The sequence below is a fragment of the Polyodon spathula genome, chromosome 18 (genome assembly GCF_017654505.1).
Source record: "Polyodon spathula isolate WHYD16114869_AA chromosome 18, ASM1765450v1, whole genome shotgun sequence".
Lineage (NCBI taxonomy): Eukaryota > Metazoa > Chordata > Actinopteri > Acipenseriformes > Polyodontidae > Polyodon > Polyodon spathula.
Genome location: NC_054551.1, coordinates 4,416,667 through 4,444,655, shown reverse-complemented (window position 1 = coordinate 4,444,655; position 27,989 = coordinate 4,416,667). Strand labels below are relative to the sequence as shown.

The 27,989-nt window shown below is 39.1% G+C and overlaps 1 protein-coding gene across 13 annotated transcripts in view; it reads left to right on the top strand.

The window, feature by feature from the left end:
- Positions 1–27,926, top strand: part of LOC121331040 (trinucleotide repeat-containing gene 6A protein-like) — a 106,116-nt gene extending 78,190 nt beyond the window's left edge. For 5 of the 13 annotated variants that reach the window (XM_041278154.1, XM_041278156.1, XM_041278157.1 and 2 more), the window contains 23 exons: positions 3,706–3,793; positions 4,156–4,177; positions 9,773–10,099; positions 11,595–11,642; positions 14,424–17,294; positions 18,477–18,674; positions 18,986–19,161; positions 19,473–19,553; positions 19,630–19,681; positions 19,771–19,910; positions 20,968–21,138; positions 21,648–21,785; positions 22,098–22,235; positions 22,492–22,569; positions 22,811–23,234; positions 23,724–23,861; positions 24,147–24,302; positions 24,437–24,577; positions 24,780–24,881; positions 24,986–25,204; positions 25,415–25,485; positions 25,732–25,871; positions 26,591–27,926. In XM_041278154.1, coding sequence (XP_041134088.1) covers positions 3,737–3,793; positions 4,156–4,177; positions 9,773–10,099; positions 11,595–11,642; positions 14,424–17,294; positions 18,477–18,674; positions 18,986–19,161; positions 19,473–19,553; positions 19,630–19,681; positions 19,771–19,910; positions 20,968–21,138; positions 21,648–21,785; positions 22,098–22,235; positions 22,492–22,569; positions 22,811–23,234; positions 23,724–23,861; positions 24,147–24,302; positions 24,437–24,577; positions 24,780–24,881; positions 24,986–25,204; positions 25,415–25,485; positions 25,732–25,871; positions 26,591–26,960 — 6,258 coding nt within the window. In that variant the 5' untranslated portion in view covers positions 3,706–3,736 and the 3' untranslated portion in view covers positions 26,961–27,926. Of the gene's footprint in view, positions 1–3,705; positions 3,794–4,155; positions 4,178–7,456; positions 7,620–9,772; positions 10,100–11,594; positions 11,643–14,423; positions 17,295–18,476; positions 18,675–18,985; positions 19,162–19,472; positions 19,554–19,629; positions 19,682–19,770; positions 19,911–20,967; positions 21,139–21,647; positions 21,786–22,097; positions 22,236–22,491; positions 22,570–22,810; positions 23,235–23,723; positions 23,862–24,146; positions 24,303–24,436; positions 24,578–24,779; positions 24,882–24,985; positions 25,205–25,414; positions 25,486–25,731; positions 25,872–26,590 lie in introns of those variants that run through there. The other 8 variants (XM_041278159.1, XM_041278163.1, XM_041278153.1 and 5 more) reach the window with 8 other exon arrangements.
- Positions 27,927–27,989: the final 63 nt, after the last annotated feature.

The window sequence follows — 27,989 nt, the reverse complement described above, 5'->3', positions numbered from 1 at the left end:
TTCTTTCTGTCTGCTTTAGAAGCACAGTGCAAATGAAAATGCCACAAAAAGAACGTTTGTAGCGCTGTTTCGTGTCTGCATGCACCAAACCCGCAGGAAACACTGGCCTCTGCAAAGTGGTGTGAAAATGATTCCTTGAACTGTTTGTTCTTTGCATTCAGTCATTGTTCAGTAGATACCCTGCTGTCAGTGTTTGTTGGAATGGCTAAATGTTGTGTGAGGTGAAAAGAACATTAAAAAGCCAGTTCATCATGGAAGGTAACTGAAGAATGGTTGGAAAACCTTCAAGCCAACTGCTTTTTATGAGCAGCATCACTGTTGAAATCCCAAACAAATTTAAAAGCAGACACAGTATTGCACAAAATCACAGACAAAGAGCACTAATAGTCAGCTTGGTGCTACCAACGAATGTGATAAAAGTATATTACAGTTATTTGAGACTAAAAAATGTCATACCTTGGCTGTTAAAGGGTTTATGGAGCTGAAACGCTAGGTTAAGAGCATTGTTACATGACTTGCTGTACAAGTAATTGACCTCCATGCAGTGGGCCTCTCATGAACAGTTGAATAATTCTGCATGGAGCTTGGCAAGTTGTTTTTGTTCATTTCCATAACTGCACATGTTAGTAATTAAGGAAATGCCATTCTTTCTGGGTCACATTTCCATGGTTTAGTTGTAGATACCTACAAACAGCAGTACTGCATGATTGTACAGAATTCCCCATTTTCCAGTCTTATTTTTTTTAAGCCCCATAGCATTGGGTGGAGATGAGAGGCTTTAGCATTTGTTGGGTAAATTACATACTTTTAACTTTGTATTTTTTGTAATCAATCTTCAAGTAGACCAAAGGGGTATGTATCCATGATGATTCTGTAGTTAAGAAGATGCAGTGAATGCAATTCACTGGTGTAATGTGGCACAGGTGTGCTAGATTGAAGGTGTTAAAAAGCAGGCAGTAGACCAAGAAATGATGTTGGGTTCATGTGAACAATATCACTGGTGATTAATGACAGAGCTACTAGCACAGTCTTGAGTTTTCAAAGTGGTGAAATGCAAATTTTGCATTTTGCTTTACCGATTTGTGCTCTTTCAAATGCGGAAAAGTAGACTGTGATGTGTACAAAAAAAAATCTATCTGGAAACTACAAAAGTGAGTGGAGGAACAGTATCTTGTTTGTTTCATACTTGTATTTGTGAGCTTATGTTATTGAAGTATTGGGAAAGACTTGAAGTTGTTTAAAAAAAAAAAAGTGCATTCCTGTGGTTTTAATGCTGACAACCACTCATCCGTTTAAGCGTGCAGCTTAAATCTTTACTAGAAACAAACTTCTAGAAATATTGCTTAACATATCCAAAATAAACCATTGCACTTTACTGTTGGATGTAAATGAATTGGCTATATCATCATTCGTTTTATCTTGAACGTCAGTCGTCCATTGAATTCACTCTGATTGTGAATCACAGGGATTTTCACTGTAAACTGACTTGTTGCTATTCATACTGCTTTGTTAAAATGAGGAGTTTGGTATGTCACTTACAAATTGTAACTGGTTTCTACAGTATTACAAACTGTGGCTAATTTTATTTTAATAGTTTTTGAAGATACATATAGATTACATGTACATGATTTTTTTTTTTTGTTGCCAGAAAGTGTTAAGTGTTAAGCTGAGTGCTTTAGTGTGGTCATCAGCATCCGAGAGTGCCAAGAGTCATAAACAGATGCCCTTACTTTGTCCTTAAGATGCTGTTTTTATTGAGAACACCACCTGGCTGGCCACTTGGTTGTATACATGGGGCTAAAGTAGAATGTGCGTGTGATTTTCAGGTTTGTATTTATACCACACCTTGCCTGTGGTAAACACCATGTCTTGTACAAACTGGTTAATATTGTGGTTACACCAATGCTATTGAGCATAATGTTTGCTTCTTTCCTGCATCAAATTGCAATACAGTGATTCCTGGGGAGGTTTTGATTTTGTTTAGGCTTTGTCTTGAAGTCAAGCTCTGACTCTCAATGTGTAATAAGTTGCATGCTGTTTGTTGTAATTAACCAGATCCCTGTTATTGACAGTTCCGTAAAAGATATTCAACTTGTTTTTTTTATTCCACTTAATGCCAGAAAGCATAAGTGAGTCAATTTATTACAACAATACACCGAATATTCTACGGTATGCATTATGGACTGAAACCACTGTCCTGGTTAGTATTGCTGTTAACTTTCCTGAACTGCAAAGATTGAGAGATCTGTCACATTAATTTAGTTGTTTTAAGCTCAATCTCTTGCTTTTAATGCTTATTTAATATAACTGTTCATTAAATCTCAACTGCATGATGGTGGGATTTATTTAATGGGAAAACTAATATTGTCCTTGATTACTAGAAAGATATAGATGCAGCCCAGCCAATTCTGTGTGTCAGCGCCATTCTTACTAAATTAAATGTTGGTGAGTTTCATGTGGTTGGGGGTCAGACTAGGGTATAGTTGAAAAAAATGGATACCTATAACGTGCCTCAATTGTACAGCTTTACTTTGAGCTAAATTGAGTTTCAAGAGTTTGGTAATGCACAAAACATGTTACATATAATGTCTATGGCTCTGAATGTTTGTATAATGCTGTCTGGAGCAGAACAATCAAGCCATTGTTAAAGCAAAAACCAACTGCTGGCTGTCAATAAAAGGCTAGTTATTGAAGGGCACAGATAATCTGACATGCAAGCAAGGTTATCGGCTCTAGCATTCTACTGCAATTGAGGGCAAATTGTGTAAAAAAAAAAAAAAAATTATATATAGGTATAAATGTTTGTTGAACTTAATATATATATATATAATATATGTATGTATGTTCACCCATTTTACAATTTGAACTACCAACTCCCTCACAATGCATGAAGATATAACACAAGATTGAAAATCCATCAATTCATTGATTTTGTCTTAACAGCTGGTACGCTTGTTGGGCCATCTGGTTGAAGGCAATGTCTCCTGTTGTCCCTCTTTTGCCCTTTCTGTTATTGCTGGGACAACAAAACTAATTAGAAATAACCTTGACCTAATTCATGTAAATAGAAGCAACGTAACTTCAATTGTGCTTGACCTGTAGATCTTCCAGGGTACCTTGTTAAGAGAACAGTGTTATCAGGTTACTGAAATGTATACTTTCTGTTGCACAATTTAGGTATGGGCTGCACATCCAGATATCAAGTTAACGTTAGCAAAGGTCACACGACTGCCAAGTCTGTAGTGGACTGTTTTCAACCTAGTTGAAAGGATGCACACATTCTTCAGACTAGCTGACTGATGGTAATTTGCTCTGCAGTGAGTTTTGAAGATTAGGCCTGTTGTTGTGTTAACAAATAGTATTGGGAATTGGTAATATCACATTGAAGGATGATAGGTTATTGTAGAATACTGTCATATAACCCTATTTTTGTAAACCGCCTATGTCACACTTGTTAGCTTAGGCGCATCACATTTTAAAAACCAATTTTAAACATCAGTGTGCCCTACAGGAGGAGCTGTTTATACAGTAGAAATTCAACAGTTCACTAGAGGAGTAATCCTTTAAGTAGATTAAGCAGAGCTTTCCCCATGTTTTCTAATTATGTTGCTACATCCGCTAGTTTGTTATACTAAAGGAACTTGCATTGGTTGCAGGGGGGCTAAAGATGACAGTATTTATTGAAGCATTTCTGTATTTCTGTAGGGATATAGCGCAAGAAAAGGAAGAACAGTTGATGGAAGAAAGGAAAAAGAGAAAAGAAGACAAGAAAAAGAAGGAATCTGTTCTTAAGGTAATGTATTTTGATTGTTTTAACTGCTGAGGAAGTACCAGAACCTGAAAAAATCTGATTTCTCAGGTAATCATCATTTACATTCGATCAGACAACTGCACATCAACCATTTATGCAATGTAATTGTCAACATGTGGATTATGAAATATTTCATGTTTTGTAAACCCATGTAGTTTGTGCAAGGTCTTTTGATATAAACATTTCTCCAGTTGCTTTCTGTACATTTACCAGTAATTTCTCCTGCAAAAAAATTGTTTTCAAAAAAGCTTATCCAAGTGATAACAGCTTGTATTTCCCTTTTTTTTGTATTTTTGTTTTTTCTTATCTTTGTTTCTAAACTTTTCTTTTAATCATTTTTTCAGGCCACTGAACAAAAAAACAAAGGTAGGCAAGATCAATGTTGTACAATATTCTGTCAAGGTATAAGTTGGCACCAACTTTTTAGTAAAGTAACATTGTATCTGTTAACATGAGCATGCATTAAATCGCATCTACACTGATAGAGTATTATTTAGTAGCATGTATTTTTAAGGGTGTTTTTGTCAAACCTGCCGGCAGCTGAGTGAAAAGGAAGCTGAACAGAGGCAGGTTATTAATGTTGATAATCTCATCAGGGCGGCCTGCTTTGGCTGGTTTAAAGTCCAGTGTGGACTCTCTTGTTCTTTGTCGCGCTGTTTGTAAAAATGTGTAAGGCTCTAATCAAGTATTCAGGGAATATATCCTGTCTTGAGTATCCATGATACCATCAGATCGACAGCACATCGCCATCAGTTACAGACGCCGTCAGATTATGAAGGTGTAATAACTCGAATGCACAAGCTACACTAGAAACATTATATCGTTGAAATCTATCTGTGTCAAAGCATTACCTGTGCATCCCAGGAACCAGTCTCTGCTGACAGAGTTCTCCACTGCTAGAGATGTGGTAACAGCACACAGAAGTGCACTAAACCAGGACTTGTCTATCACTTGGTGTTCGTCAAGAAAAAAAAAATCTAAATACAAAGTAATTTTATTTGTTTTTAAAAAGAATCTGCATTTAAGAACAGTTTATTTTTTGTTAGATTGAGAACTTTTGAAAATTGTTTCCAATAACTGAACATTTTTATTTTAGTTTTATTATTATTATAATTATTTATTTTGCAGGGCTCCAGACTGCGACTGAAATGGTTGCAAATGCAACAAGAAGAATTGTAAAGAGTTTTATTGGGGTTAGGCGGATTGGCGCCTGTAACACAAAAATGCTGCCTCTGCCTTTAAAAGCATGTGTCAATATTTCTGAATGCGCTATGGTGTCGGTCTGTGAGGGGTACAAAACGCATTTCACATGTTTTAATAAACTGAAGTGCGTGAAGGACAGCAACAAATAACAATTTGATTTTATACAAATGCATGCAAGTGAGGTTAGGTACTGTATTAACACCAGCAGCATACAGAACCCCCCGTTTCATGTTGTGACGGGCCAAACATGTTCGATTGTTGTGTACAAATTTAGTATTTAATATCGGAAACAGCAGAACCAACTCGCTGCAATTTTTAAACTTGTTTTTACTGAAAAGTAAAGTAACATGTAATCATAAGAGCTATCTGTGTCACATGCTGTCAGATCAGGACTTCAGTAACACTAAGCATGGGGGGTGCAGCATGCTATTTCCCATCTCAACGAATCCAGACACAACACTTGCAAAATATTTAAAATATACATTCCGAGTTCATTGCAGTCATCAGCTGCGTATATTAACCATTCAGCAGAGTGAGGCAACAAACGAGCGAGTACAGACATTGTTAATGTTTTAGTATCGCTTTAGTATGTTAACAAAGTTGTTGTATTTTAAGCAGTTGAATATGGTAGCAACCAACTTGCTCCTGAAGTGGCTCCAGCAATTGGATTTGTTGACCAGTTTTTTTTTTTTTTTGGCCTCAGAGGCGCCTAAGGCAAAAACTTTGCCTGGAGCCCTGATTTGTAATTTTGTTTTAAAAATATATGTTTTAAAGAATAAATAGGAAACAAAAGCAAAACTGGCTGTGAAGCTTATTGGACCAAAAGTTCTTTACTAGTGTTATTGCAAACACTTGCACAAGCAAATGAGATAACTGTGTGATTTGTTTCATGTAAAATGTACTGTATTGTGATGCATATCGCAATAGGTATCGTTGATGCCTATACCCAGACCTAATTCCATGTAGACCACGTATTTGTGAACTGTGTGTAATGTAGAGAGATCAGGGGAGTAGGTGTCTACATTGACCTGTTGCCTGCCTGTTCAAGTCCAGCATGGGCTGTGGAATCTGATCTGATTTGATGTCTGTGCTGTTCCCATGTGGTTTAGTTGTCTCAGCCTTTACCCCCCAAAGCTGCTTAAATTGTGACTAATTGGGCAGTTTGCTGTTCTATGAGATGGCCACACTACCCATTTTTAAATATTTTTATTTGTTACGTTCTGTAAATTATTTCAGGAGACCTTCAATAAATCCCCTGCAAGAAATGTGTATTTGTATTTATTCCTGTGAACTTGAAGCAGCCTTTTAAAGGATGAAGTTTGTGCTAGTTTCCTTTTATTTATTTTTTTATAAACACATTATATAGTGATGTAGTTTGCATTGTCTGGCTGCGTTTTGCTTAAGGTTACGTGTGATATATCCCTGATAACATGCATCATCCCTATTAATTGTTTGCTTCCTAAAACAACGTACCGGAAACTAATTGTGTACAGATGACCCCTGTGTCACTTGAGTGAAAGTTGTGTTACTTTGTTTATAAATGTGTTAATTTATGGAATAGGAAGTTATTGGTCAAAAAAAATACAAAGAAATTAATTACATAATTGTGAAGCTAAGAAACTTTTTTTTCTCTGTGTTGTAGCATTTAAACTGGAATCTGTTTCTTTGACCTGCCTTTTACCCAAATGTAGAATAAGTCAATAGTTTTGAATGTTAGGTATGTGCAAAGCTCTATGCGTCAAGATAGGACAAGGAGAGAACTGTTTTGTTTTGTTAGCCAATTGTAAAGACAAACCTGCTTGTTTCAATGACTGCAGGTTTTGATGTGCTGGTATGTTTTCATTCCAGTTATGTAGTACACAGAGCACGCCATCAGTCATTTTAGAAAAGCAACAGGAAAACATCTTTGTACATAATCTTTGTATTTTAGTACACTGTCAGCCAAGAGTTAAAGTGCACAAACAATAAAGGTGTTATCCAGAGCAGCTTGCTATTTTGAGCCATGGGTACAGTTCTCTCTCTCTCTCTCTTTCCTTTTTTTCCTTTAACAAAATTTCTACCACTTCTGCAGCTTACGTGTGCCGGCATGAAAGCCAGACTTGCTCTGCTTGCCCTTTAGCATTCCATAGCTGACATCTCTGGTGCATGAAAAGCAAAGAAGTGGGTTACTGTACAATTAAAACAAAACAGGAACACTGGTCTAGGGGGAGCAGCATGGACAATCTGCATAAATGCAAAGTATTCCGCTGCTGCTGCCATTTTATTTACTTGTTTGTTTTTCTGTTAGTTGAAAGTGGATCTATTTGGGATGAAGCAATTTTCCATCTGCAGTAGATTTGTGTAGGCAGCTGCCCGAAATGTTTTTTTTTTCCCCTTCTCCTAAGCTCAAGTCACTCTCTGGGCCCCTACAACAGGAGGAGTTGGCAAGCAGTGCTCTTGTAGCAGTAAAATGACACCATGCTTCTCCATTTTCTAATGAAATCTGCAGAGTGGAAAAGCAACAGAAGTTGGAAACGACTGTCTTTGGAATCTCTCCTATTAAACTGCGGCCTAAAACCTCTTCTATTTGCAGCTTTTTTTTTGTTTTGTTTTTTCTTGCATTCAGGTTTGTTTCTTAATTTATGTAAATATTAATCGGGTCCTCGGTTTGTGTCTTGCAAACGCTGACGACCATACAGTAGGTTCTTTAAGTGCAGAGACTCATGGAGATTGTATGAAATGTCAGGGGTAAGGCAATAAAATCTCTGCATAAATCCAAAGCATTTCTGAACTAAGTGAAGAGTTTGTAGAAAGTGTAATTGTTATAGAGCAAGCTAAATAACAGATAGTCACTGCTGACTTTGTTTAACATTTGGATCTCTCTTTGTTTAACATTTGGTCTCTCCCTTATCGGTAACTGCGTTGAAGTGAAAATGCAGCAAGAATCAAGTTTGCTACATAAAGCTCTTAATTATGTTGGCTGATGTTGCCAAGACTGTAACAGGGTTCCGGCAATGAATGTTGAAAAACTGCAAGCAGTGCTTCTGACTGCAAGGGATAGGTTCAAGGCTGAGTGGTAAAAAAAAAAAAAGCTTATGTTTTAACAAACTAGATCCTTGGTAGTTATGAGATTAAAGTTTTATAGTGTCAGTACATACCATCTACAAATAGAAACGAAGTACTACTATGATACTTAAGTGTTTAGTGCTGTAAATAGTTTTAATGGAGAGAAGTTGCTTTTTTCATGTCTGGGTTGTCCAATACTGTTAAATCTGTTAGACCACACTAATTCCAAATGCTCCGTAATCTGCAGCTTCAGGTCAGTGTGCTTGAAAGGGATCTGACTGAATATTCATGTGTTGGATTTGTTCTGCAAGTGAAGTCTATTACTGTACTTGGATACATGTGCCTTGCAGATGGAAGTTGTTGGATTTTTTTTTTTTTCTGATCAAGGTTAAGCATGTTTTTTCTTTCCTGGTCTCTTAGTCTTCAAGTAGTGGGTAAAAAATCATGTTTTATATTGGAGTCATATGACCAGAACATTGCCCCCAGGTGGAATCCTTTGAGTGGTCAGATGCTGGAAAATTGGTAGACCTGTGAAAGCCCAATCCTTGCCTTTTCAAGATGTGAAACAGACTTCTGCAGTGATTTACTTGCACATTGTCTCTTTTTTTGTGTTGCTTGCCATAGTTAGGTATTCCAGAATTCTTTCTGAAATTAAACATTAACCCCATATCATGCATTTGTTGCGTTTGGTGAGCTTTGTACATTTTCACTCCCTATTGAGTCAACAGAAAATAATGTCGTTTTAGTCAGTGACATTTATTAATCCATTGAAAGTTAGATTTAGTGCCCTGTGCAACAGATTTGTTTTTCTTTTCAATTCATTGTAGCTGTATAATTGCATTCAGCTACTCAGATAGGATGAAAACCCCTAACCTGATAAAACACATTTTAATGATTAATTTCTGCAAGTTGAAGAAATTCCTTTATTAAACTTGTGGAAGGTCTTGTATTACAAATTTAAATTGCATTACTGATAACTAACAGTTTTATGTAGATTTGTTTGCATTATATAAACGCGAATATGTAACCGAAAATAATTTGTCAAGTTGAAATTAAGATTTATAATGGCTGGCGTGTGTGCAGTGGCTTCTGGTATAGTCTTCTCACAAGTATAGCTATTGTTAAACTGATATTCATCTTCCATAGATAAAGCAAAGTGCTTTTCAGCAGTTCTAGCTGCAGCAATGTTGGTTCTGCATGATTCCTATCGGAAAAACAGCCCGTTTACTTCCTGTTGGTTTTTCTAATTAAAGCGAATCGCTTCCCAGTCTCTCTGGTGTTCTGGAACCGATGTACGTCTGGGCTGTTTTCCTGCCTGCTGCTTGTCATTCTCCACTCATCTGTGAAATTGAGTAGAATTAGGTCTGATTAGGGGGGATGCATAGGATAGTGTAGGCTTGCAGCAGCAGGCTGAATGAAATAAATATGCATTTCCTGTGTCCATTGAAAGATAGCAATTGATACACCAGTTTTAAGCTATGCCGGCTTGTTAGCCGTTCAAGTTCGTGTTTTGTAAGAAAATGAAGGTTAGTAATTTCAGGCAGAATATTTCTAATTCCAATTTAAACCTAAATATTGTTCATGTTTGTATTTAAGTAACTTCAAAAACTTGTTTAATCTGGTAGCCATTTAAAGGTTTTTCACCTTTATGAATCTAACTAAAGTCAGCCATTTTACTTTCTAATGTTTACTTTTTTTCTTCTTCTTCTTTAGTGCCAGAATCAAAGTCCAGTTCAAGCCAGCCTCAGCCTGCCAACCCTAACAACGGCACTTCAGCTATAACCAGCAACATCAGCAATGCCAAGCGGGCCACAGCCGCCAGCAGCCAGCCGCAAACCTCGCCTCGCTACCCGCCCCGCGAAGTTCCACCACGTTTCCGACACCACGAGCAGAAACAGCTGCTGAAACGGGGTCAGCAACTACCTATCCTTGCTGCAAACCTGGGAGCGAGAGCCCAAGCTCTGAACAGCAGGAGCACCGTGACCACACCGCCAGCCAGTGACAGACCGCTGCAGAACGGCAACAAAGACAACCACACAGGTACAGGGATCCACACAGTTTCATTCACAAGTTGCTGCACAGTATGACTCTGTCAGTGAAAAGCAAACAAGAAGTGTGATTTGCACCTGTGAATCAAGTGTGCGTTATGTATCACTCTTGCCCCCAGGCCTGGCAAGGTAGTGAGTCTATTTACATGAACTGCAATAGACAGACTGATGTGATGAATTGCGTGTCGCTGAAATGTGTCATTGTTGGTTTCAATGATAAGTTTATTCCCATTGCATTTAATTACCCAGATTAAAATATTCAAAAAATTCATATTCAAGTAAAAAAAAAATTTCAGTTACCAAGACTTGCATATGTTCTGGACTGATGAGTTGGAAATGTCCTGTTATCCATCTCAGTTAACTTTTTAATATTATGTTAATAAAAATAAACCATGCATCACAATTGCAATTTTATTTAATTTGCCTATTAAGCATTTCAGACAGAATAATCCAACATAAACCACCTCCTCTATCCCCTACATTCCTCTGAACCAATAATATTTTTTTAATCAACATTTTAAATTGTTTTAAAGAGAGAAAAAAAACATGGAAGGCCTAATATTTTGTCTCCTTTATATGTCAAATTAGTTCCAAAGTGTAACCAAGATTTTCTCTTGGTTAGGGAGTGTCTCAGTTTATTAGATTTGCTAGTAACAACATAATTTAGGAATATTTTGGAATGTACTGTATCAATCTTATTCACTGATTCCTGGCCTCTAGGTGCTTTTTTTAATGTCCATGTCAACATAGAGGATAATTTATGCACGCTGGTAAAAGGTTAAAAACATTTTTTTTAGCCAGAGGGCAGGAAAGTTATTTTGCAGCCTGCTTTTGGTTATGGTGTATGAATTGCAAAGTTAGTCTGCTCTGGTTACACATTAACAAATGACATCCTGTATATTTTTTATTATAAGCAACTAAGGGTTGTATGAGAATGGGAGAGCATTAGGCTTGGTGAGCAATCTATTGCTTGTTGCCTTTTTAATAAGAGCATTAGAAACAGCCTTTTTACTTATGAATAGATACAACTCATATCTAAAGACTTCAGTATTTTAACGTCTATTTCTCAGTCAGCTGCTGTTAGGTTTCCCCACAAGTGTGTAGTTAAGTGTTTAAACGACACTCTACTTTTATTTGCTCTGGTATGTTACAGGAATAGTTTTGTTTTTATCTGTACTCTGAAAATCAGAACATAGTTCTTTTAATTAAAACTCCAGGTGTTCTCAATAGATCTCAGGCTGACTCCTCTCTCCCAGCTTTATGTAATAAGCCTAAAATCAGATTGTTTGAATGAAGCTTCATTGACTGCAAGTACAGTATCATCCTAAGACATGTGCTGTAATGTACCTGTGTAGTGTGTGCATAAAAGGAAATTAAGAGGTACTAAACTGTTAAAGTACTAACTAAAGCAACTGCTCTGTAAAGTTTAGCAGCCAGCCAGAACAACTTTCTCCTAAACGTTTTCTTGTGGTCTTGCTTTCTCATAGGCATGCCCCCCATACGGGATTTGGTCAGCCACTCCCCTAACCAGTCAGGTGAATGAGACGCATTTATTTTCTATACACCTCTTTGTGGTGATTTGTGTGCCTGGTGCTTTGTGGGGATTGGTCATTTGAAATAAGTATGGTGATGGATGCATTCATTCATTTAAAAAGTATTTTTGCCTGGTTTTGTCACATTTTCACATCATCTGAAACTAGCACTGTTCCATGCCATTTTAGTATTGTGTGATAGTAATTAAATATACACTACACGCATTGCATCCTAGTTTTGTGTACCCCCATGCATTGTGATTCACATGTATTGTTTTATTCAATCAATACATATCTTGTTAGATACTGAAAATAAATGCAAATCAAAGCTGGTTTAAGTCGGTTATGTGGCAAGAAGGTTTTTTGTTTGTTTTTTTTCCCACTAATAAACCTGCTTTTTTTGATAATGACAATTGCAAAAATTTATACTTCATGGGGAAAGTGTATATTTTAGGTGACATTACACAGGCAGAATGGATTAAGCATGTTTGTACAGTAGCTGTGAAATGGGGAGAGAAACTATTCTGAAAGAAACAAATTCTTCCTTTATTGTATTTCATATATTGAATCAAATTCATACTAAAAGGCTGACTGAATATTGTAAATTGATATCATTGCCCCTTTTACTTGTTTTACTATTTCATTTTTTTGTAAGATGATGCAGACTGCTTAATGTATCTGGTCCAATGCCTTCACAATGTCTGGTCAGCCCATGTAGGGTACATTATTTATTTGGCTGATTTCATACTGCATACATATCATCTGTTTTGCTTTCCAGCAGATAGAACACCTCTATAACTTTAATTCAGCTTAAAGGAAAATGTTAAGGTTATAAGAATGAAAAATGAGCTGTCTTTTAAAGACATTTGAGATGCCAACAGATATTTATTTTATAGTGGGGGTTTTTGTGTGTGTGTGTGTGAAACAAGCTTTGCTTGGCATTGAAAGAAGCAATTTGTTTCTTGTAATGAAATTTAAATTTGCAATTTGTGCTACTGTTTATTTTAGTCTTTAGACCCCCCCCCTCTGATTTTGTATGGGTGACTGGTTTAAATAAGTTACAGCGTAATGCATATTTTAGTACCGAAACCGATCCATTCACAGTCTTTGCGAACAATGTTGTAACGTCGAGGCTTAAGGAAGTTCATGTTTGGAATTTTATATTTCTTGCAATTAGTATTCATTTAGTCTGTTATGAGTCTGGAGTTGGGTCTGACAATCTCCATTAAGACAACAAGCAGGTGTTCTGGTGATTGGTGTGAATATTGGCTAGTGGTTAAGTTTTCAGCCCCCTCTGCTGGCCAATAATGGCTTGTTTCAGGGCCCTTTGATAGTATTATCACTAATACCTTTTTGTGGTGTTCTGTTCCTTTAAGACCAAACAAAGTACTGCTAAGAGGGATAGACAAGTTGAGTAAAGCAAACATTTTTGTTTTGTTTTCTGTGATCAACTTGTCCTGTGCTTTCAGCGCTTTCCTTTTTATAAATACAATACGAGCTAAGCTGGTTCAAAAATATTTGACTAAAAGCGTATGTTAGATGTGTGGGTTCGTGCAGGTTTGGCAGCGTTAACTCTGCCATTTTCAGGACGTCTGCAGAAAAGCCTGCGCAGTGGTGTTTAATTGCTGTTGCTGAGATTCTGTTGGCTGCATTTCAGTATCGAGTTCTGTGCACTGATGGCAAAGGCTGGAGTTCACCTTCAAATTTGCAAGAAAAAACACTGGCTGTCGTTGGTGCTTCGCCTTCAGAGAGGTACAGATCAGTGCCTAATGCAGGCATAAACCTTTGTCTTGGGGAGAATATTTGTCAATGTGGCTTACTCCGTTGTGAAGGGAGGTGAATCTAGTTAACTTGGCAGCATTACAAGATGAGCTCTTAAGGGAGCTTTGGCAGCCATCTTGCAGAGCAAGTTGGAATAGCTAGCAGTCTAGCAGATATGGAAGGCTTTCTTTTTTTTTTTTTTCTCAGATTGATGTACCCGCTTATGGAAGTCAGACCTGAACGGGATATTTTTTTAATAAAGCCGATGAGGACTCTGAACTTGGCTACTGTGCCCTTTTCTTTCTTTCCACGGTAGATATTGTATTGTATTACTGCTTCTACAAAATGGCGACAGATGAGTTGTTCTGTTCGAATGCTGCTGTGTCTGCAGACGCATTTCTCTGTGTAGAAGGAGAAGCAAGGTGGTTGTTTAAATGGTTCCGGGCTCTGTTTAGAGAGAGCCTGCAACACTGGCAGGTCCTCCTGTAGCTGGGCAAAGACATTTCCCCACAGCACCTTCGGGAATACTGGGCATTGACTTCACAGAACAAATTAATTTTGCCTCGCTGTGCAGTTAACCAGTGTACTGGCAGGTTTTATAATTGTAGTGTACAGATCGTCGCTATTAAATTAATCTGCACAAGCTAGCAATTATAATAAAATAAGTTTTTAGTCCTGCCTTTATGTTTCAATCATGGCTTGCAAACCAGTTTTTGTTTTGTTTTTTCTGCACTTTGCACCTTGCTTGCAGCTATATGCCAAAAACCTCGCACCAATTTGTTTTCCACATATTATTCCTTACTTTAAAGACAGTGTATTTGCAATGATAAGATATAGGGAAATTGGCAGGCCAGTGAGTGTATTGGTCAGTATAAAGCTATTGCATGAAGACTTGTGTTCAAAATCCTTGCTTCTGAAGACTTCAATTATCCCCCCACCCCCCACCCCAAGTGTTATAAATGTTTTGCATGATCAAATTAAGTTTTAAATGCAGCATTTGTGTTCCTTTCTCGCTCTCTTTAGATTTGAATCACAGTGGTCTGGGATCACATTATGAAAATTCCCACTGGGGACCTGGTTCTTCCGGCAGCGATTCCAACACCAACTGGGACAAAGTTATTGTAGACGGGTGTGATAAGGAAGCCTGGCCTTCAATCACTGGTAGTGACCCAGAGTTGGCTTCAGAATGTATGGACGCTGACTCTGCCTCAAGCTCTGGGTCCGAGAAAAACCTTAGTATAATGGCATCTGGGAACACTGTTGGTGACAATGATGGCAAAAGAAACGGCAACGGACTCAGTTCTCAGAATCATTTTACGGTTGGAAATGGCAGCAATAATGTCGACAATGGAAGTATTAATGGGCCATGGGGTTTATCCAATGGCTCGATGTTAAGCACATGTCAAGGTTCTGTGGAAGGTCCCAACAGTAAGTTAGCTGAAAGTAGTCATGGTAAAATAAATGCATGGGGTAACTTAGGTTCCTCAACCAATGGAGGTGTAAATCCAAGCACTTTGAACCCAAATGCCAACCATGGTGCCTGGTCTGTTTTGGAAAACAATGGGCATAATCCACAAGGACCTGTGGGAAGTGGGAATAATGGCACCAATATTCAACGTAGCACCATAGGTCAAATGCCCAACAATCAGAGTATTAGCTCTAACATGGGTTGTTCCATCCATGGATCCTGGGGGAGCCTTCAGGAAAATGCTGAATCTGAACTCAATGGTACAAGGAAGGTTTCTTTAAGCGGTCAACCTCAAAACCTTAACACTGAAACGAATGGACCAAATAACACTACTAACATGATGACCTCTAGTTTACCAAACTCTACTGGTTCAATGCAGATGAATGAACTGCCTAACATTACAGGGCCCCGGGCCTGGCGTATGAGCACAGTAAACCCTTCTCAACATCAGGCCTCAGCAGTTTCTAATGGCACTTCCATTTCTCAGTATAACAATGGTGAGGGAATTAATGGCGGGTCTTATGGTACGACATGGGGTGTGCCAGGCACGAACTACTCTGGAGACAAATGTCAAGTCCCTAAAGGCCAGTCAATTGGTGACACTGTGAATTCAACTCTAATGCAGTCTGCGATGAACGGATCAGCAGCAGACGCTGCTTCTTTTAAGAATAGTAGCAGGGTTGGCAGTCAAGGGGGAGCGTGGGAATCTGGTACAGTCAACTCCCACAATATGGCATGGGGAACGGGGAACAGTGTGGGCTCAGCAGGGGTTCAGAGAGCCTGGGGAAGCGCTTCTTCAAACACTGGCACTAACTTATCCAATGGGGAATGGAACAACCTGCCGAATAATCAGCATTCCAATGATGGCATGAATGGGAACGGCAATAGGAAGGGAACAAATGGATGGAAGTCCCTTGAGGACGATGCTGTTTGTGGTCAGAATTCTGTGATTTCCCAAGTGAATGAGCAGAACAGTGTATGGGCCAAATCTACGGCTACTAATGTGGAAAGTGAGGGTAGCACAGAAAGCACTGGAAGTCAAAATGAGAAAATGAAAGGGGATGGACACAGGGGTCGTGACAGAAGAAAAGCTGACCCACAAGGGTTAATCCAGAGTACTTTGAACAGACCGGACTTAGACCCATGTGTCCTTTCCAACACTGGTTGGGGTCAGACTCCAATCAGACAGCACACTGCCTGGGATATAGAAGCTTCAATGCGAATTGAGAAAAAGACTGATATTGGAACAGGGGCCTGGGGAGGTGCCATTTCCCAGACTTCTAACTCAGGGGGGTGGGGGGATGGGCCTAGCCCAGTCAGCAAAGATACCTCATCAGTATCTGGGTGGGCGGATCAAAAGCCTGCCACAGGGTGGGGAGACACCAAAGGCTCTAGCAGCCAAGGGGGTTGGGATGACAAATCTACTTCTGCTCCTACAGGAGTCACCAAGAGCAATCAATCATGGGGATGTAGCAAAGAAGATAAGTCTTCTACCTGGAATGATGCAGAAAAGGTCAAACCGGGATGGGTAGAAGGACAGAAATCAAAGCAAGGTTGGGGAGTTCCATCTCGTGGTGAGGAGTGGGGGGAAGCTCCAAAAGCTAACCAATGGGGAGAGCCTCAGAAATCGGGTTCTGGTGGCTGGGATAGTGACAGTGATAGATCAGTTTCTGGCTGGAGTGAACCAGGTAGACCTGGTTCTGGTACTAATACATGGGGAGGAGGTAGAGGTAGAGGTGGAGTTGGTGGTGGGGGTGACGGTAATAATCCAAACCCAAATAATACTTCAGGCTGGGGAGAACCTGCAAAGGCTAATAACAAATCTCCAGGTTGGGGAGAGCAGTCAAAGACTAACCAGCCCCAAGGCTGGGGAGAGCCATCAAAGCCTAATAACCAGTCTCAAAGTTGGGGAGAACCATCAAAGACTAACCAGCCCAAAGGATGGGGAGAGCAGTCAAAAACCAATAACCAGTCTCAAGTTTGGGGAGAACCGTCAAAGCCTAATAATCAGCCCCAAGGTTGGGGAGAGCAGTCAAAGCCAAGTAATTCCCCTGATTGGAACAAGCCACAGGATGTCAGTGGTGGATCATCGTCTTGGGGAGGAGCTCCGTCCTCATCTTCATCTGCCACCAATAAACCTGCGGGCTGGCAAAATGGGCCAGTGCCAGCCGCACCAAAGGAGGAAGAGCCAACAGGCTGGGAGGAACCGTCGCCAGAGACTATCCGGCGCAAAATAGAAATTGATGATGGAACCTCTGCTTGGGGAGACCCAAGCAAATATAAATACAAAAATGTGAACATGTGGAATAAAAATGTTGCTAACGGCATTAGCGGATCTGAACAGGAAGCACAGGTACAACAGCAGCAGCAGCTGCAGCAACCACCGCCAAGTGCCATGCCGAACAAAGAGAACAGTGGTGGCCCTGGTAAGTTTATTTATTATTTTGTATCTATTTATTTTGTTAACATACACAATATTTGTCAATTAGTTCTTAAGCCATTGTTGGTACAGATGTATTTCTTTATTTAGATAATTGCGATTTTTTCTAGTGGAGTATCATTAAGGTTGAACTCCTTCACACTAACTGCTTAGCAACAACCCACAAAAATGTATAAAGCGCCCATCTATTGACCTTGAACAGCTCTAAAGAGCTGCCCACAAAGTACTTCTGGGGGATCTGTGTTTTGAAGCTTTTAAACCACCATACTTTGTATCTACTAGGCTTTTTATTGTGTAGTTTATAAGGGTTTGTTTGGTTAAACAAATGACTAGCCTGCATAGTTAGTGTTTTATATGTGGGGAGAAATAGGTCTGAGTTATCAAATGACTGAAGCTACAGTCATTTAGATACAACATGAGTAGCAGAAAACTTATGTAGAGAGGGATATTTTTAAAAATAATTTGAAGCATGAGGTGTAAGGAGAATTGAAAAAAAAAATCTCTGGAGGGAATTACATTTTAAAGACCATTTCTTCAGTATTAACTTGCTTGTCTACAGTAACTGGTTTGTGTAAACAAACCCTGTATGTAGATTAGGCAGGTGTAATCAGTCAGTTTTAAGTGTGTCTGGTGCATACATGAAATGGAAAATGGGGGCTATTGTTTAATAGGTATTTAAAAGGTAATGTCAAACTTAATTGGAACAGGTCCTATGTCAGTACTTTAGTCTGTTCAAACTGAATCTATAAAAGAATTTAAAGGTATGCGTTTTTGTTCTGAAAAGGTCTATGTTTGTGCATCATTATAGACAATTGTCTTTTCTCTACCTAGTACTAGGTTTCCAGAAAAATAACTTAAAACAATGGGCATACACTTTTTAGTTTCAGTCCTTTCTCAAGAAGATTGGAAACATTTTAATGCATAAACCCAGTGTGCATTGTGTATTATATTTTTGCTTTTATTTAATTTCCCAAAACTGGAAATCTGCTGTATACCAAACCTCTGCAGATTTGTCTTTCTGAAGCTTTTTTTTTTTTGGTATGTGCGCACTCATAGGAACAATCATGGCCTAAAGTAGCTAGCTGACTGCTTGTGTTGGTGAGTGTTAGGCAGCTTGAAACTTCATTTAAACACTATCTTTTTTATTTTTTAATACAAATTACCAAAGGATGGGGAGAGCCTTATGGTGTTCAGTCGAAGTCTGAATCATCTTGGGGAGAGCCACCCGTTCCACCTACTACTGTAGACAATGGAACATCTGCCTGGGGCAAACCCGTGGACACTGGTAACTGCTGGAGAGAGGCTGGTAACGAGACTGCTGGCTGGAGTAACACTCCAGTCGGGCAACAGCCTCAAAATAAACCCGGTAAGACAGCCGTAGTGTCTATTCATTAAAAAAAAAAAAAAAAAAAAAAAAAACTAAGGTTAGTTGTGTTTTTTTAAGGCCAGCTCTTTTGGAGTCTTGTGTTTTTTGTTTTATTATTTGGATTGTATTTTGAAGTGGCTTATATTGCCTGTACATGTGTCTGAAACCAGCTTTTCTAGTGTGGCACTGGTAGCAGCTGAATAAGTCTGTTTTAATACCTGTGAAATATTTCTTCAGTATTAACTTGCTTGTCTACAGTAACTGAAGCCGCATTATTGATTTTATTTGTTTTATTTGTGTTTATTTACTAGGACCTAAACCTATGCAAGATGGCTGGTGTGGTGATGAAATGTCCATGCCAGGGACTCGACACCCCAGTTGGGAGGAGGAGGAGGACGTGGAAATTGGAATGTGGAACAGTAACCCTTCGCAGGAGATGAACCAGTATGCAAACTGGCCACCTTGCATGAAGAAAATGCCTCCAAAGGTAGAAATTCCACAGACAAATGTCATGCCTGGTCAAAACTACAGTAGAACACCCAAGAACTCTTATTTAAAAAAAGTTATTTCAAGATGTTTATCTCCTGAAACGGGATATATGAAGTGCCCTTATGATTACATGTCCAAATTCTATATCTTTCTCATCCAATCTGATAAAACTTGACTATTTACATGAAGTTAGAGAGTGTTGGTCAGGTGTCTGTACTTGGCCAATCTGGTCTGTACAGATTTTATTTTTTATTGCACAAATTGAGTCTTGCAGCCATTACCTCAGTAATATAACATGTTTTTTTTTAGGGCACAATAAAAGGAGAGAACAAACAGGATGATGCATGGATGAATCAATTTGTGAAGCAGTTTTCTAGTATTGGTTTCTCTGTAAGTATAAGACCATTTCTTAAATTGTGTGTGGTTGTTATGCTGTACATGTGAACAAATGTAATTTCTTTTACAGAGGGATTCTTCTGAAGAAGCCCTAAAGAGCAATAAGATGGACATGTCTGGAGGTGTGTTTTTTATCGGTACCCAATATTTTTTAAACCCAATGAATTATTTCATAGTAACTATCTAATGTAAATACCCATCTCTCCTACAGGAATGTTGCATGACAAGAGAATGGACATGGATAAGCATGGTCTAAATGCTGGAGAATATATTGTTATGGGAAAGGGCTCTGGCTCCCGCACACAGATCTCCAAAGAGTCTTCCGTGGAACGCAGCCCTTACTATGATAAGGTTTGTGTTTATTTGCTTGAAGCTAGGTTAATTATTTTCATGTTTTCACATAGGTAAATAATGCACAATAATACTCATTTTTTAGATATGAGCTAAATGAATGCTTGGGTCATATTGTAATTGGCAGTTTAGAAAATGTATACTGAGCATCAAAAGAAACTTATCACTTATTTGGATAAAATTCACCTAGATATAATTGAAAAATGACAAACTCTGTTTTAGCACAGGTGCAGTGACTTTGTATTGTGCTGATTAACAATTTACATCATGAAGATGCTGCAAAATTATCTGTCGATCTTGGGCAGGTGTTTTGACTCTTGGTCTCCCCAGTTCATTGCCTGTCATTGACAGTGTGTGTCTGGTTATACCATCTCGCCAGGTTTGAAATTGCTGGCTGTGAGCACCCAAGGTGACGAGCCACAGCATGCTGCTATAGTCCAGCCTCCAGCATGCCGAATTGCATGAAGGCGCTGTTTTCTTGACAGATGTGGCATATTGTTTGTTTTTCCTGTGATTTTCTTTATTTCTTTTTTATTCAAACTTGCAATTCAACAGCTGAAATCACTCCATATCCAGAGTCCAATGAACTGTCTCACTAATTAGGTGATTAAATGCATATGCTTCAGTCAGTCACTCGAGCGTGTCATGGTCAAGGATGAATGATCATCAGTGTCCATTTATACCTCTTTTTTTCGGAAATAAATGTTACTATAGTGATAAGTTTCATTTGATGCTCTGTATCTTAAAGTCAGTGTCCTCCTCAATTTTCTGCACTCTCCTGATGGGAAGATTAAGTAATATTGGCTAATAGAGGAGGAAGAATGCTATTGCATTTATGAATTGTCTAAATGTAACAGAGCTCTTCTATTTCATTTCCAGCCTTTCTCTAGCCTGTAGCGGTAGTGTTTTTTTGGCGCGTTATTCTAACTTGTGTTTTCTGTTTTCTGCTGCCCTTTATTTTCCACCTTGGTGATGCTGGGCTTTCATCTCTCCACTTCCAATCCTGATGCTGCTGTATAACCATTACTACTTGCTTTCTGGCGGGTGATGTGTGCAGCTGTCTTTGGCCATGTCTGGGCACGATGGCAGTGTAGCAGAAGAACCCCAAAATGTACAGTTTGTTTCTAATCAAAATATGAAGCTTCCCCCTTCAAACAATGCACTACCTAATCAGACCCATGGCTCTGTGGCAGGGCTGGGCATCCAAAACTTGAATTCTGTTAGACAGGTGAGTCTTGCTCTGTTAGCAATAGGGTTTCCAGTTTATAACAGCACAGCTCCATTAAAGAGTGCTAAACTCTACTCCTCAAGGGTCATTCCAGTACATGTTTTATTATATTCTAATTATAAATAAGCGTAGTACAGCCTTGGAGTATACTCAGTAATACAATTTTTTTTACTATCCAAATTCAAAAAAAAAAATAGTATCTGATTTGGGAGGAAATGTGAACTGATATGACCCGCTAGGAATCCAAGTTTTATCTGCTGCATTATATATTTTTGGATTATTTCACAGTTTTTGGGGCTGGTATAGGGATTGTTCTGGGTGACTACATTACATGGGAATCTAATGGTCTGTTTACTTTAATGAGATAAGGAAAAAGGTTTTTCAAGGAAAATGTTTGGATGGTATTGCTAAATTCATTTCAAAGTTTAATTTCTTGCCCATCGTTCCGTCATTTTCTCACTTGGTCGTGGTAGCAAGTGTCATCTTATCTTTCTTTTAACCAACTCCAGAATGGCAATCCCAATATGTTCAGTGGCAGTAATGCAGCAGCACAAGCCAGGGGCATGCAGCAGCCTCCAGCACAACCTCTTAACTCATCTCAGCCTAATCTCCGTGCTCAAGTGCCTCCTCCATTGCTCTCCCCTCAGGTAGAGAACAGGGTCCATTGTGCTACTCCATGTTAAAGTGGTGGTTTACAGAAAATGCAAACCATCTTGTTTAAATAAATAATGTGCATGATACCTCCAATTTAAACCATTGCTGACAGCATTCCTCTTACCAATGCAATGTGCAGATTTGTATTGTTACCCATGTGAAAGGTGTATCACAATGATTCTCCTTTGTCTGCCGCTAAGACATATTAGGACAGAGGTTACAAGTTAATGAGTTCTTTTTAATCTGTTTTAAATTCTTTAAGTGAATAAATGTAAATCTCTTCTGTTACTTTTTGTTCTCCTCAGGTTCCAGCATCATTATTGAAGTATCCACCAAACAACGGAGGCCTGAGTCCGCTCTTTGGCCCTCAGCAGGTAGCCATGCTGAACCAGCTTTCCCAGTTAAACCAGCTATCGCAACTCTCACAGATCTCTCAGCTGCAGGTAAGAAAGCTTTCAAACATAAAAATAAAAAAGTACAATCTTAATGTACAGGTGTTTTGGCACTTGCTTTAGTTGATTTATCTGGTAAAGATAACCTGAAGTGGTTGGACCAGATTCATTATTAAAATCACACTGCTGGTTTGATGTGATCCAAGCTTGTGGGCTGTATTTTGGCAGTGACTCTGTCATTATATGTGACGTGAAAATTGAATGAGCTGGCACCCTCATCTTGCGTCTCTGATATTGTCTGTTTCAGCGACTCTTGATGCAGCAACAGAAAGTTCAAAATCAGAGAAGTATGCCATCTGGTGGACGTCTGCAACATGACCAGCAAGTAAGATCTATTTATCATTAGTATTGATACTGTGTCTCATTTTACACAAAACAATTGTTACAAATGCTATTTCCATTCACCTCAGTTAGCACATTTTAGTATGTTATGGTACTTGTGACCGCAGCAATTATAGGAACAGTGAATCTGTCTGTGCATAGTAGTAACCATTAGTAATTGAGATGTTACTAGTCAATTTTGTAAATTAGCACTGCTGTTTTTAACATGCACACCTCTCCTGCAGGGTCGGCCACTCGGCATGCCCCAGCAGATGATGCAGCCTCCGCGCCAGCTGGACCCCAACCTGATGAAACAGCAGGTTCACCCCCAGCAGCAACAACTCCATCAGCCTGCCATGAAGTCCTTCCTGGAAAACTTCATGCCCCACCATGAGCTGCAAAAAGAGCCGCCAACACTCAATTCGTTCAATAGCTTTCCTATAGGTGGGTTTCCCCAGCCTAACTTAGGACAGTCTGTTGCTCTGAAGCACCCCATGATGTCTGGCCATGATCTTGCGCCAGGCTGTTACCCTCCTGGCACTGGCATACATCACAATCATAGCCATCTTAGTCCTCCACTCACTAATGGCCATCCAGGGCCAGTCTCGCCCATCCATCAACGGGCAGGGAAGAAGTATGCCAGCCAAGAAAGTACTGTATCAGCAAGAGGTGAATAAATATGATTTTACTCAATTTGCAGGGTCAAATGTATTCCTCTTTTCAACCAGAGTATTCATTATCGGTATTTGGCTAGATAGCCTGTAATAATAAGGTGTAAAATTCTGATCCTTAAGGTCTGAGTGCCTCCTGGTGGATTTGTGCACCCCTGATGTAAAATTTAAGATTACGTAATCACTGCTGGGTTAAACGTCAAGTGATGCTTCCTGAAATTAACATGTTTCAAATGAGTACACTACGTGAATTATGCAATATCAGAAGAGAATAAAAGAATTGGCTCTTATGCTTTTCCAGATTTTCAGCTCTGTCATAAGATCATGGCTCTTGGCTTTTTTCCATCTTTTAAATGTGCTTCATCAAGAACTATACCATGTGCCAAGAGCAGGCATGTCTCTTAGGATGGAATGTTCTGGTCAGATAGCTTTCTGCTCCATGTATAGTTTCATGCTTTAATACATTTTTACCACCTTTGTTTTCCAGGCTTGAATTCAAACTTGAATGTAAACAACCTTGATATTGGCAGTATTAATTATAAAGAGCCACAGTCCCGACTGAAGAAGTGGACTTTGGATAACATTTCTGTTAACACATCATTAGATCAAAACTCCAGCAAACCTGGTATGTGCATTAGTAATGAGCAGCTTGTTGAATTAATAGGCAGTGATTGCTAGTGTGTGTTACAGTTTTTGGGACATTTGCTATTTCTTTTTTTAATTCAGTTTGATGTATATGGAAGTATTTAAAGTAACATGCTAAGTCAGTGGTCAGAAAAACTAACATTCTTAAGGAGATACAAATAAATGTTAATCCAGTTGTATTTGTTAAATGGGCTTTATGGAGATGAGTACCAGTCATTGACTACATTTAGAGTAATAAGTCTTTTTTTATATGGTTCTTTTACAGGTGCTATTTCAACCGGGCTTCGGCTTGAAGAGTCTCACTTCGGTCCATATGACTTCATGAACAACTCTCCTGCCAGCCCTCCTGGATGTGTTGGGGACGGCTGGCCCAATCGTGCCAAATCGCCTAACGGCTCTAGCAATGTCAACTGGCCGCCAGGTAAAACTGCCTTTTACTTCCTCCCTAGCTTGGTCCCTTGAGTAGTAATCTATAGATCATATTACTAAATACTTAATGCTAAGTACTGCTAGGATTTTGGAAGCCATATCTGTAACTGGTTTGTTTTGTCTTAGAATTTCGCCCTGGTGAGCCATGGAAAGGATATCCAAACATTGACCCTGAAACTGACCCTTACGTCACTCCTGGCAGTGTGATAAATAATCTCTCTATTAATACTGTTCGGGACGTTGATCACCTCAGGGACAGGAATAATGGTATGAGGATGTTTTTTATATTCTTGATTGGGAGGAAAGATACAAGGACACCTTTTTATTTGCAAGATCTATCTGGGCAATACGACACATGACACAATATGCTGTTGCATTCAATGCTGGCCCAGTGCTAAATATATTTAATACTGTAGGTGGTGTGTTTTTGTTTGCAAACACTAAAACTGGTTGAATTGTTTCACTGCAGGGGCAACCTCATCTCTGAACACCACGCTGCCTTCAACTAGTGCCTGGTCATCCATTCGTGCCTACAGTGGTTCCCTCAGCAGTACAGCACAAAGCACTTCGGGTAAGATCCCTTAGCACAAACCAATTGTGCAAGTCAGACCCGTATACATGCTGTTTGTATGAAACACTGTCCCATTGTTCAATAACGTTTATCTCTCCTTACAGCCAGAAACAGTGATTCCAAATCCACTTGGCCACCTGGTCCAATCACAAACACTTCTTTGGCTCATGAGCTGTGGAAGGTTCCTTTGCCACCTAAAAACATCACTGCTCCGTCTCGCCCACCGCCTGGGCTCACGGGTCAAAAGCCTCCTTCCTCCTGGGAAAACAACTCGCTCCGCCTGGGCGGAGGATGGGGGAATTCTGACTCGAGATACACTCCTGGTAAGAACTGGAATGATTCCTGGTGGGATTGAGATGTTGTACATTTCGTTAGAAACCTGAAAATTTGTGTGTAATTACTAATGGTTCCAGTAGTATTCACTTATGACAGTGGGTTAAGTAATAAATCAGCCTGCTTGTTGGTCCTTTCTATATGGAATGGGTAGTATAAGTGATTTCTGTATTTGTTTGATTTTACTTCTTTGCTTGCAGGTTCCAGTTGGAGTGATAACAGCTCAGGGAGAACAACCAATTGGCTTGTTCTCAAAAATCTTACACCTCAGGTGAGTCATTTCTGAGTGCTGTAATAAAGGTAGGGACATAGAACTCACACTAGTTTTGGACCTTTTATATTTTTATTAACTTAAGGATCAAAATATTTGCATGTGCTATATGTGTGGTAACTTGAAATTCAAAGTATAAGAATGTTTGTTTTAGTAGTCGGCGAACAGAGTTGGGAGGGGATTCAATTCACCACCATTATGAACATTTGTGCACATTTTCATACCAATTCAATTCCCCTCTGACAGATTGACGGCTCCACCCTGCGAACACTGTGCATGCAGCACGGTCCACTGATAACATTCCACCTTAATCTGCCCCACGGCAATGCTTTAGTCCGATACAGTTCGAAGGAGGAGGCAGCCAAGGCACAAAAATCTCTGCACATGTAAGTAAAGCACGATTCCCTACTTCCAAAACGGATGAACCCTGTAATTTCCACCAATAAAGAAGTGTGTTCGATTTACCACATAATTGAACATACCAGTGTACAAGTTAGAGAAACAAGATACCAACTGTCAGATGAATAGACTTCAGGCTTAACGGTTATGAAGAGTTAATGAAGATGCTTGAGTCATCCTAAACCTGTGAGGATTTGGAAATTAAACAACTGTTTAACACAAGTTACCAGTAAAGTTGATGTATGATTATTTCATTTCTGTCTATTGTACAAGCTCATTTTCCAGAGTGTTATTTATATTTGTTCATGAATATTTAAAAAAAAGATTCTTTGAAATTCATGAAGGTTGTGTTTCTTAACTGCTCACAGTAAGTTTATCTATATTTTATAATCCTTTAAGGTACAAGGGATATGTGTCCAACAAACAAATTGCTATCCTTATTTGTGCGAGGAGGTGCACAAAAGAGGGTTTAAAATGTACTGACAGGTTGGAGCTGGTCATCCAAATTGTTAGTTTCCTCCTCATGATATAAGAGTCACTCTCAAATGTATTTCAAGGAGAAACCATTTGAAAAACTGCTGAATTCCTTGTGTACCTTAAGGGTTAACCGAAATATTGGTATATTCCTAAATTACAATATATCCAGTCCTAACCCTGGTGAAAAGTGTTCCTTCATCATTCATGATTTTTTTTTTTTGTTTCTCAGGTGTGTTTTAGGGAACACTACTATTCTTGCTGAATTTGCCAGTGAAGAGGAGATCAGTCGTTTCTTTGCACAAGGCCAGTCTATGACTCCCTCCCCTGGCTGGCAGGCTCTGGGATCCAGTCACAACCGAATGGGCTCTATTGATGGTTCCCACTCATTCTCTAACCGCAATGATCTGAATCACTGGAATGGTGCTGGACTGTCGGCAACTGGCAGTGGAGACCTCCATGGCACTTCGCTCTGGGGAACCCCAAAATATTCCACTAGCCTATGGGGGGCCCCAGGCAGCAACGACACCCGGGGAATCAACAGCCCGTCGCCCATCAACGCTTTCCTCCCTGTTGACCACCTAGGTGGAGAGTCCATGTAAAACCTTTCACCTTTTGACATAAGAACTGTGACTTCAAGATGTAATAAGTTGGGGGGGGTGGGGTGGGTGGGTGGTGGTAAGCACTAGTTTGAACTTTTCACCTACAAAGGGGGTTAACCTGTGGAAACAAGTTACTTTTCTGCACATTTTTCCCACTTTTGTTTTAGCCCAAAACATATCAGTTTGAATACTTGAATCACGCAGGCCAATACTATAATGTGAAAAAAAGTATATATTTACACTTCCAGATATTCATATGAAAAAAACTGCTTAGAAAGCACATTATGTATACATCATTTTTTTTTTTTTTTTGTTGATAGTGAGCTTTTATTTTTAAACTTTGCACTGAATCTGTTTTTCTCTGTATAATCTGCAATATCAGAGAAGGCTGCAGTTCAGGTGTAAATGTTTACTCAAGGATGTTAAGTGTCTCCTCTACTATGCCTTGATGTATGCCTACCTTGTTGTGGTATTGTGAAGTTTAAGATCAAGTTATAAATGCTGATTTAGGATAGGATTTTGATTTAAAAAAAAAAAAAAAAAAAAAAAAGGGAAAAAAAAAGTATTGCACCATTTGTGTTTTTAAAAACTAAAGAATTTAGCTCTGCAGTGTAAAAAAGAAAATAAACAAACTGGCCACAGCTGTGACTTGCAACCCAACCTGCAAGCCAGGAGGGTACAGCACTTTCAATAGGCTTTCAATTTTGTTTTGGAGGTGCCCAGGTTGTGCCCTCTTGTTTACAGACTTTTTTGAGAAAATGTTTACTCTTCCATCATTAAAAAAAAAAATAAAATAAAATAAAAAAATAAAAAAAAAATAGATAAAAGACAAAAAAAATAATTTGAGGATGAAGACGATGCTTTCTATCTCTGGGAATACTGAACAGTGTTTGGCCATGTTCTTTGGTTTTCTATTCCTCTGTCTCCTAAATAAAGAGCATGGTTCTCAGGAAAAAAAAAAACAAACAAACCCAGTACCCCTAGTAGAAACTCTTTGTAGTTTCTTGTAGGAAAACCCAACTTTTCGCA